The sequence below is a fragment of the Cyprinus carpio genome, chromosome B25 (assembly GCF_018340385.1).
Source record: "Cyprinus carpio isolate SPL01 chromosome B25, ASM1834038v1, whole genome shotgun sequence".
Taxonomy (NCBI): domain Eukaryota; kingdom Metazoa; phylum Chordata; class Actinopteri; order Cypriniformes; family Cyprinidae; genus Cyprinus; species Cyprinus carpio.
The window spans coordinates 12,807,957-12,819,374 of NC_056621.1; the positions used below are offsets into that span (position 1 = coordinate 12,807,957).

Here is an 11,418-nt window from a genome sequence, read left to right on the forward strand (position 1 = left end):
TAACATGTGTGAATCCTAGTCTATTAAACCAAAAAATAAAAGTTCCTGTGGTACGCATGAGATGCGAAGTATTTTGAGGTATCGAATCATTTGCTTGTTTATTAAACAGAGTGGCATGCTTGACTGTAGGAGGCTTTGAGAATTATCTTTACTATAACATGTCCTTGAGGAGTATTTTTTTGTCTTGTTAGAGGACTTTCCTCCACGTGTCGACTATTGACTGCTTGGGATGTGTCTTGAGGGATCTTTTCCGTAGCCTGTTGTTTGTTTTGCCCTGTTGAGGGAGGTAATAACATTGACACAAATACTTTTGTTGTTGGAACTTTACACTACAGAGCATAACATAGTAATTGTGCCATCTAGTGTGTGTGGTGTATACTTACCTCCTATGCATTCCACTTTAGGCTCCTCCCACTGACCGTCAGGTAAGCAACGTACCACTGAAAGGTGGCGCTGTGTGAATCCACTGTCACACTGGTATCGAATGATGGAATTAACAGGGTAGCGATCTTTGCTGTTGCCTAACATTCTGGCATTCTTCACTTCAGGAGGCGATGAACATGTGACTACAGTAAAAAGAGTAAACAGCAAAAACATTTCTCTAGCTATTAAAACAAGAAAATAGAAGTTCCTTTAAGTTTATAGTATTCATGGTCCATTGATAATTAAACAGAAGTATCTTGATGTAGCTGCACTATAATTTCCTTAAATTAACACAATAAATTAAATAGCTATTGTTATAAGCTAATAGTTCACTTATATAACTGGGTAGGGCTGACTTGGTGCTGAAGCTAATGTTGTCACCTCTTCTTACCAGGTCACTTCGCAAGTAAAAGGAAGATGATAGTTGCAGGGTACATCATTCCACTGGCCATCCTCATGCCATATCATTACAACACAGTCTTCTCCAGTGCTGAAGTAATTATCTGGCTGATTGGGTCTCCAGTTTTCATATTCCTGCAGAGAAAGTAGCACTGGTTGCAACAGCAACTTACTGCAAATGCCTCAGAAAACAGTCGCTGCTCAATTTGGAAAGAATCTCAGAGGAAGGTGTTCTCACCAAAGGGCTTCCATCTGTCCAGCGAAACTGATTTTGCACATCCATGTCATTTAGTCCAATCCATTGATAATCACGAGCTTGATCTAGGTCATTTAGAAATTTATAAGCACTTTCACTTTAGATCAACAAGCAGGTACATGTCTTTTATTCAGATTATCAGATATAAAACTCACTTTTTACAAACTCTTGTTCTTGTTGGGAGGATATGCTAACCAGATGAGAGTTTAGTTCCTGACAGTGCTGCTCAGCACTGGTGTAGGTCTCACTCTCATCAAAATGGATATAACAGCTGCCCATGAACTCCATCCACCCCTCAGCACATCCCTGTATCGCTGACACAGAAGAGACAATGAATTTTATTAGTTTATATTATGTGTTCTTTAAGGGTGGCTAGTTATAGAAGACTAGCAAGACTGACAGGCTCCCTACCTGCTGAACAGGGTATGTCTGTATACTTCATTTGGCAAAAATTATTTGTTTCAAATGGCCTAGAAAATCATCATTCATAAATGTACCCTACGATTTATAATTTCATGCAAGATCATCAAAAACCCTGTGAAGTCCAGTTTGATTATCCCATTACTTGCCAGTAGGAAAGTAACAAGGCAGCAAGACAAAGGTGGTTTTAAAACTCTTCTTAGTCACAAAATGCATAGCATGATATCTTTGTTAAAATGTTCCATGACTTTTCACTTACGTATTAAGCAGTTTTCCCCGCTGAATCCTAAATGACATTGACATACTGCAATGCCACCTTGTAGAAAGCATAAACCTTGACCACAGGGGTTTGGATCGCAGAGGTTAGAAGAAGCTGCTAAAGACATATTCATCTTAATTAAAAATGTAAAAAAGTATGTTGTTGTACACCAGTTAAATAACATCAAAATTATAGTTTTGTTCAGTAATTACCATCAGTTAAAGATGGCTCCTCCATAGATTTTGGTGTTTGTAGTAAAGCTGAAGGTGAAGTAATGAGTATAGAAGTGGTGGGTGGTGTTGTGCTCAGTGGTGACTGATCAGTCAGATCAAATGCCTCAGTGATGACATTAAGTTGCTTATGTCTTTCTGGTAGGTGATCAACAGTTTCATTGACACGCCAATAATCTTCATATGAAGTACTATTAGAAAGAGATATGGAGAGGACCTCCGCATAATGTTCTTGACTACTGCCCTCTCCACTGATCTCCACTGATCCACGACCCTGTTCTGTTCCGATTGTAGGCCTAAACGTCAACTCGACCTCATCATCTGTTAGAATAACAATCTTTCCATCCTGACTCTGAATGTGGCCAGATACCTCACCTGAGGGAAGAATGGGATAACTTGAAGCTCCAGAAGCAAAGTCAGATCCAAAGCCAATGGCAGAGCCAGATGCAAAGTCATGATGGTGCCAGATCCAAATCCAGAGATGCGCAGAGGCAGAGCCAGATAGCAGAGCTGGAAGCAGAGCTGAAACCACTAACATCAGTCAAGTCAAATGGAGAAACACCAGACAATTCTTGTTCTCCAGAAGGACTTGCAGTCAGATCTATCATTTCTGTGTTTATAAATGATACACCAGAGAAGCCTGACCCACTCGATTCCTCACCACTGAAGAACCCACTTGTTCCTGAACCACTAATTCCACTGCCAAGCCCCGATGGAAGGCTTGATTCCTCACCACTGAAGAATCCACTTGTTCCTGAACCACTAGATCCACTGCCAAGTCCCGATGGAAGGATTCCTCACCACTGAAGAACCCCTTGTTCCTGAACCACTAATTTCCTCCCCTTGATTCCTCACCACTGAAGAATGAACCACTAGATCCACTGCCAGTTGGAAGGCTTGATTCCCTCACCACTGAAGAATCCACTTGTTCTGAACCACTAGATCCACTGCCAAGTCCCGATGGAAGGCTTGATTCCTCACCACTGAAGAATCCACTTGTTCCTGAACCACTAGATCCACTGCCAAGTCCCGATGGAAGGCTTGATTCCTCACCACTGAAGAATCCACTTGTTCCTGGACCACTAGATCCACTGCCAAGTCCCGATGGGAAGGCTTGATTCCTCACCACTGAAGAATCCACTGTGTTCCTGAACCACTAGACTCCACTGCCAAGTCCCGATGGAAGGCTTGATTCCTCACCACTGAAGAATCCACTTGTTCCTGAACCACTAGATCCACTGCCAAGTCCCGATGGAAGGCCTCTAGCTCCACTTTGTTCATAAAAGAGTCCAGATTCCTCTCCAGATTCTTGATCCCCTGATGATACTGAAGCAATGATAACACCACTGCCACTGCCACTGCCACTACCTTCTCTTGCCTCCAAAGTGCTGCCCGAGGCAGAAGTCTTCCACATGAGTGTATCTGCACCTTCTTGGTACTTCACAAGGCCTGATCCATCACCACTTTCGCCAGAACCGGATATGCTCCCACTGGGTATGCCACTCCCTGACATGTACCCAGAACTGGAATCAGGATCACCTGATGCTGATGCTGAACCTGAGCCCGATCCAGATCCAGATCCAGACAGGTCCACAAGCAAGGGAGGGACAATTGGAAGAACTGTAACACACATCAAAGAAAGTTAGCAAACTTAAATAACAGGATGGTTATTCAGGATGGTTAATAATAATGCAGTAAAGATTAGCAGTAGCAAGTGGCGATATCCAACACATCTCATACCAGGTCTCAGCAGCTCTGTTATGTCTGTCATGTTAAGATCCTTCCCCATCTTTGTAGTGTTCAACATATCTTCATCAAGCAGCATAGACAGATTTGCTGAAAAATAAACAAGAATCACCAAGATCAACACCCAGCCTTGCCTTTCAGAGGTATAAGTATAGAGGTATAGCAAGAGTTTGCTATACTTGGTATACAAGCTGTTATACCTCTGATGCAATATGCATCATATCTGGAGTATGGGTTTGGGAAGCCTGTTTGGTTTGGTTGAGCATAAATAGTGTGCACTCCTGTCTTGTTTTCACCACAATCAAAGCCTGGGTTGCGGACAGGATAGCGGACACTGCGATCAGACAGCCAACCTGGACTGCACTTGTGGAAACCCTGATTCCATGAAGCGTACAGTTCTCCAGTTGAAGCAAGAGTAGAACCCCTTTTTCTGCAATGGGCAACAGCTTCATAGTAGGTGAAGCCTGCTAATGAGCTCACATGGAAGATCTCTCCTAAGGGATAGACACTGAACAGTGAGATCATAGAGGATTAAATAAAATTCTTAATTTTTATGTCATGAATTAACCTTTACTCACCCTTTAGCTGGTCCACATAACAGTACACATCGTACCGCTCATGTGCAGGCCTAACATTGTAAGAGCGTATGCCAGGGAGGTCCTTCTGATCTCCAGAGCACTTGTTTTGAGGATGCACAATTGGATATCTGAAAACAGTGTTGAATGCTAAATAAGGTATCAACAATATTTGATCCAGGATTCCAGTTAATTCAACAGAAACAAATGCAGTTAGAAACATATATGGCAGCACTTTGTAAAAAATAAGCTTACCTGACGGTCTGGTCCTGTAGCCAACCTGCACTGCATTGATGAAGGCCAGCTTCATAAGCCACCTGAAGAAGCTCAGGGGTGGCTATGACTGCTCCCAGCTTCTGACATGCCACTTGTGCTTCCTCAAAGGTGTAAGCATAGCGTCTGGAGTCAGCGCGATAGTGGAATACCACTCCCTTAGTTTCTAGGGCAAGGAAAGGTTTGGCCATATTTAAACTCTACTGTTTGCACGTGGTATTAACATCTGCTTTGAAAATCAGTTGAAACACCTTTGATTTTGTCCCTGTAACTCTTGCAGATCCTTGTTTTTGCTCAATTACTTTGACTCAGTTACCTTCAGTGGTGTTTGGGTGTTTACACTGCTAATTTGATATGGATTGATATCATACACTGGATCCAGTTTAATTTACTTACCAGCAGTGACATTGTCCATGGGAATCTCATATCCCAAGTAAGGCAGAGCTGTGGCCACATTAATAATGTCTTCCTCAACCTCAGTTATGTTGGGAGGTAAAGGTGAAGGACTTTCTATGCTTGTGGTGTTAAGAGGCTCATCTGTCACTAGCTGGCCACGGACCTCCCCTTCTGTGGTCACCTCTTCAGTATAGTCTGAAGGGCTTGAGGTGAATGTAGCCACACTGAACATGGAATCCGTAGTAGTGTATATTTTAGGAAATGGTGAGGTCTTTGTTAAAACCTTATCTTCTTTTTCTGAAAAATAATTAACAAAGTTTGTGAGAATTGACAGTCTTTTGAATCATAAGAGGACACAGACCTCCTTGAATGCTGAAGTTTGGAACAATAAAATGTTTTTTCTTTTTTGCGTTTCTGTTCCTTTAGTGACATTATAATATGATTGTTCTGAGGTGTGTAAATGTGAAGTGATTTAGCAAACAAAATACAAAATAGCTTAAATATGAATTACATTCTCTGTGCTTACCTGCATAACAGATTGCATCATAGCGGGAGTCTGGGTGTGGATAACCAGTCTGATTTGGAAACAGGTAAACCGTTCGCACTCCCAAAAGCCCCCCACCACACTGGGGTCGAGCTATGTTAATGGGATACCTCACACTCCTGTCTGCTAGCCAGCCAGCATTGCACACATCCATACCAGCCTTCCATGCTAGGTAGAGTTGCCCTGTGGTGGCCAGTTGGGCTCCCAGTTTTGCACACTGGTCTTCAGCCTCTGCAAAAGTGAACTTCTCCACAGACATAGAGTAGAACACACTGCCTGGGTGATGATTAGAATCCACAAAGTAAAAACACAGCAAAAACGCACCAACTAGTTACATTTCAGTTTGGAAACACTGCCTGAGGTACCTGACATTTTCTCTGCAAAACAGTACACGTCATAGGTCTCATTGATGTCTCTGACTCCATATGTTCGTACCCCTGGGAAATTTTCTTTGTCTCCATAGCAAGGCTCCCTTGGCTCATGAATGGGATACCTATGGAGAATTGCATAGAATCATATTATAGATCTAACTTAACTAAATGTTTATTAAATATATTAATATTGTTTCCATTGCATTCACTGCGTCTTATACACCTGTTCATGACCAGCCATGTTTGTGAGTGGTTTTTATTTATGTTGTTATTAGATATTGACCTTTTCACATTACCTCACAGTTTGGTCTGAAAGCCAACCAGCATCACATTGATGGTATCCATCATCATAGGCAGCTTGCAGTTGTGCGGGTGTTGCAATAACAGCACTGTTCTGGATGCAGGCTGCCTTTGCCATCTCAAATGTCAAGGTATATCGGGTAGATATTGCTCGGTAGTGAAACACAATGCCTGTAAAGATTTGACCCACTTATTTAATTCTTACTTTCAGTTGTTTATATGTTTAATAAATGTACTTTTATGTGTCTGAACAGTTTGAAAGTGCATTACCTTGGACTTGCATTTCAACAGAATCATAGTTATCTTCTAACCCCTGCATGACCTCACAGCGGTAGGTGCCGGAGTCATTGGAGTGGAGTTCTGAGATCTCAATGGTGGCGTCAGTTGGCACCACGGGGTAGTTTACCAAATGAACCCTGTCCACGTAGTCTGTCTCAACCTGCACCACGCCCCCACTAGCAATGAGAATAATAGATATTCTGCCCTTGTTGATGTAGCTCCACTTAATACGGTGGGGCAGTGGGGCAGTGGTTGGTGCGCCAGGGTCCTGGACAGTGTTGTCCTGGAAGTAGCAAGGTATAATCATGCTTCCCCCCAATAGGGGACGCAGTGGTGGTTCCACAGGGATACTCACACTAATAGGGCTGTCCTGATCTGTAAAACATAATTTTATTTTCAAATTCTCTTTCACTTAAAAGCAGTAAATCTTAGCAATCTAAAAAGTTCACTTACCAGCCATGTCCCCAAATGAGATCATGCCAGAAATGACATGGATGTATGCATATAACAGGAGCCAAATCAAAGACATGTTTCACCTTAGGAAATATAGAAAAAGAGTGGATGCTTTAAATTATTATATATATAGTACCACACACATTTGACTAATATTCAACAGTGATGCATTGAACTAAATCCTAAGCAACTAAAACTGTCAGAAAAAAATATGCAAAAGTTATACGTACTTTTAAGAATTGTCACAGGGATGGTACCCTTAAAGGCACAACTTTGTTTCTAATACCCCTGTTAGAAACTTAGAGTAGTGGTGAAATAGGGGTAAATAAGGTACATAGATGTCACTTTAAGACTACTGGCCCAGTAACACACTGTTGTACCCCTATAGGTGTGACATGTAGGGCACACTGGACTGAGCAAATCACTCAAGCCATTCCAAAAGGATTTTCTCCCTGTTTCCGAGGCTTTACACAGCCTGACTGAGCTACTGTACTCCTGGTGGAAATTTGGAATAGACTGAAAACATGACGTCATTAATTCACTCTCCTATTTAAACGTTCACACATACACTCTCTTTATCCCCGTCTCTCTCTAAAGAAGAATAGTTCACTGTTTGAGCCACAGGAAATGTTCTGGGCTTGGTAAGTTGAATTTTAATCAATGGTTACTGTGAAATCTGCTTGGGAAAATTTTTTATATTTCCCTGTATGATTTATAAATTCTAAAGTTCAGTTTGATAATAAACACAGTGCATCATTCACTACTTTGCTTGAAATTTTCCCTCTTGGCTATTGCTCAGGTTTTCTGAATCAAGCTGTTTTAAATGCACTGAGTGACTGTAGGAGACCTCCATCCTGGCACGGCCCTGAAGTAGCTTTTTATCTCCCACCTCTAATGCCTTACTTACTTCTGTTTTACTGGTTTATATGCCAGTAGGATCAGAAGTAAGAACAAAAGACCACTTCCTATAGAAGTAAATGAGAGCTTAAACATGCTTTCACTGTGCTCAGACAAAAACAGTACTAATATTTTAAAATGTAATACTGTTTATTAAATTTTTTATAGATTCTGTACAGAAAATGTTTTTACATCACACACACACACACACCAACACACACGCAAATAGGTTGTGTGTGGTGAGAAGCGCCACATTCAACATATGCTTGATAGACGGAAATATGTTAACTCAGCTGTCTGAGGTGAGTCAAGGAGGATCTCCTCTGTCATGAAGACAAGATTACATTCTAGTAAAAAAAATTTACAACCAAAATGAACAACTGCATTTTTTGAATGTGAATGCAAATTCTTTCTTTATAAAGTATATCTGTCTACTGGCTAGCTACAGTTCTAGTCTTGTGAACTGTGAAAGTGAACCGCCTTCTTTAAAATGACCAGTCACATGTGCCTTTCAGATGCTGTTTAAAAAATGTGACTTGATGTCTACAGCTATATTCTGGTCTTGTCAGGCAGGGGTGGAGAGAGGACTTCCACAGTATCTCTATTCAGCCAGTGTGGTATGTTCTCTTCCCATCAGGCACAGGCCAATAAGCAGAGTTCTGTTTCTGCTGTGGTCTGTGCTCATGGACGCAGACCTGCATTAAAGCCAATGTAAACACTCTGCTGTATTCCAAAGGAGGCCCTAAATCACCAAAACCCCAAGAGAGCCACAGGACCAGAACACTGTCCACATTCAACACACAGAGTGGCAGGTAACTCCAGTACTGTAATATGGTACGGTGAAAGTATGTCATGTTAATCATGGATATACTACATGTAATCTGTAGGCATGCATTTGGTCACAGATCACGACTCATATGCACACTTGCAAGCATTTTGGAAAGGTATCTTTACCTATGACACACCTTGCCCAGCCTTATCAGGAGATTTTTACTTTCAAGATGAAAATTTTTTAAATGCAAATTAATAAACCGCAACATTCATCTTGCACTGAATCTTGTATACAGAAAGAAACCATTTACTTACTCAAACACCCATGTTACTCAAACTTTAATGTAATTACTTTGCCCAAAATGAGAAAAGAGTAGATGCTATCTAAAACTAAAAATCAAGCATGCCAATATAATATTGGTTATAAATTAATATATCAATAAAATATATCCATTCTATCCATTCAATCCAGTTTAATTTGAACGTTGAATTATTTCATGATACTAATTAACATGCTTTATAAAAGCTGAATATTAATATTAATAAAATAATAGAATTTATAGAAAATAATAATATTAATATAACAAAATAATAGAGTTGCTAGACATGTACCCAATAAAATTGTTAAACAAAATTCTAAATTGTATATGTATGTATGTATGTATGTATGTATTTAGTAGCTTTCAAGCAATATAAAACTACAATAAATAAAAAAAAAAAAAAAAAAACTTACCAAACTAGTCGTGTCTCTTCTTGTTTGCTTTTTGTAATGTCCTTGTGTCTTGCATTACATCTGTTGGCTGGGAAATTTCTCAAATCCTGTGTTTTTTAGACTGCTTGCCTTCCCTGTGTGAGTCAGGAGCAGAAAGGGATCTAATTCAAATTGGGCACAAGTTTAGCAAAGTGAGTGGGAGAGAGAGACAGAAAAGGGCAGAGGGAGGCAGAGAGGTGGGAGTGGGGACTATTGAGTGCCACTGAGTGGCATTTTGAATGTTCAAATCATAACTTTAGGGTAGACTGGGGTTGATAGTTGCAGGGGTTGATTGACACATGAGTTGTAATAAGGGGCTGTCACAAAAATGTAATGTTTTTGTCCTCTTTACCCACAATCATTGATTCTATAAATACATTAAAAGTTCAAAATGTGTCAAAGTGAGGATAACTTTTTGATTTTTATGGGCACTTTTGCTTTGATAAAAAAATGAAATGATTACCTTCAGATAAGATAGTTTTTTTTAAAGAATTGACAGAGAGATATTTAGATCAATGTTAATTAATAGATACAGCAATCTGTTATATTTTGATATATTTGCATAAAATAAAAAAAACTGGGAAAAATTATTGTCATTGAATCTGTCTTGGTTATTCATTTTAATTTTCATTTCATTTTCTTTTGCAGTTAGTTAGTTTGCCTTCATCAAAGATAATCAACAACTAAATGAAAATGGTACCAAGCAACCCCACTCCAGTTTCCCCTTACCCATAATACCAGTATTTTAGATCACTAATATTTTCTACCTATAGGTCTTTTTAATTAGGTTTTTAATTCAACTCTACAAGAAACCAGAAGAGGTCATAGGGGTCATGTGTTTGTTTACAATTAGAGTAGTGAATATCATGAAATGTGCATAGTTTATCAGTCTTCATCATCTGTTGTGCATCAGTTATGTGGAAATATCGGTCTGTGCTTCAGTTTCCTGTTTAGTACAGGTTTTATAGCTCTATTGTGGGCCTTTGGTGTGGTATATTTAGAGACACTGGTGAATCTTGCAAGAATCTCTCAACCAAATATCAGTCTACGTCTGATGGTGCTGGAATTTCACAGTTCAACCTTTAAAGTGATGACTCACCAACAGAAGCTGCTTTTCCGCACGTTTTTGAAGTGTGAGATACACCTTTAAGACTCTCCTGTCCTTATACAGTATGTGAAGAAACATACTGTATTGCCCAATAGGCAGTTCATGTCCCTTACACAATCAAGTTGATTATCTGGTTACGCAACTCAACTTGCCTGCTATCGAGCGTTAATTCAGTAAAACAATGGGATGCAATCCATCACCCATACTTAGGTTATATATGGTCATATGTTTTAAACCCATGAGCCCAGTCACTTCTGTGCAAGGAATGTGTCACAGAAAGTGTGAATAGACTAATTATGCTAATTATGTAAGAGAAAACTCTGCAACGGCCAACATTTCAGACATTTAACAGAGCAGAGATTCAGCAAATTACACATTGAATGTTTTTCCCCGTCCTTTTCTGCAGATTTAACCATTTAGATTGTTCTAGTAAATGTTATTTTCTACAGATATATCTACAATGTCCTGAACAGGGACCTCAAATGAGCCAGTTCATCTTGTTACACGCGCAACATAAACAAAACCTGCAATATATTCACATGTGTGAACTATAAACCATGTGTGTAAAACAGAAATTTAATTCCCAGGAAAACCATGGACGGCTCAAACAAAAACATATTGTGTCTGGTCACACAAGCTGTGCTTGTTAATTCTCATACTAGCACATTGTTGCTTTAGTGCGTACATTATGAATCAAACTAACAACCTTCGAATCTTACAAGTGACCATTGAGGTATATTTCAAAAGAAGTCAGAGAATTGCAGTTATCGTCTGCCCTTAACGGTGAAAGCTGACCCTTATAACACACTTAGTTTATAACAGTTGTAGTTCAGTGAGAAGTTTGAATGAGGTGGAGGACGGGGTGAGTTCATTAGGGCCAGGATTTTACACGTCCCTGGATACTAGTTAACAGTCATGAACCGGTACAACGATGACATCATCTAAATAGCAATATCAATATATGTGT

General features: G+C 39.9%; 2 protein-coding genes across 2 annotated transcripts; both read right to left on the reverse strand.

The window, feature by feature from the left end:
• Window positions 1-544: 544 nt before the first annotated feature.
• On the reverse strand, window positions 545-2,525 carry LOC122142465 (aggrecan core protein-like). The gene is made up of 6 exons (XM_042753338.1): window positions 1,970-2,525; window positions 1,758-1,871; window positions 1,234-1,392; window positions 1,061-1,143; window positions 815-957; window positions 545-566 (listed from the first exon to the last, which is right to left on the reverse strand). The coding sequence occupies exons 1-6, from the start codon at window positions 2,523-2,525 to the stop codon at window positions 545-547; spliced, it is 1,077 nt and encodes a 358-aa protein (XP_042609272.1).
• A 591-nt stretch (window positions 2,526-3,116) lies between these two features.
• Window positions 3,117-9,451, reverse strand: LOC109063305 (aggrecan core protein-like). The gene is made up of 12 exons (XM_042753015.1): window positions 9,326-9,451; window positions 6,925-7,007; window positions 6,463-6,846; window positions 6,189-6,363; window positions 5,887-6,014; window positions 5,504-5,797; window positions 4,978-5,274; window positions 4,564-4,747; window positions 4,312-4,439; window positions 3,934-4,227; window positions 3,728-3,823; window positions 3,117-3,607 (listed from the first exon to the last, which is right to left on the reverse strand). Exons 2-12 carry the CDS (start codon window positions 6,998-7,000, stop codon window positions 3,144-3,146), a joined length of 2,520 nt encoding a protein of 839 aa, XP_042608949.1. The 5' UTR covers window positions 7,001-7,007; window positions 9,326-9,451; the 3' UTR covers window positions 3,117-3,143.
• Between the last annotated feature and the right edge of the window lie 1,967 nt (window positions 9,452-11,418).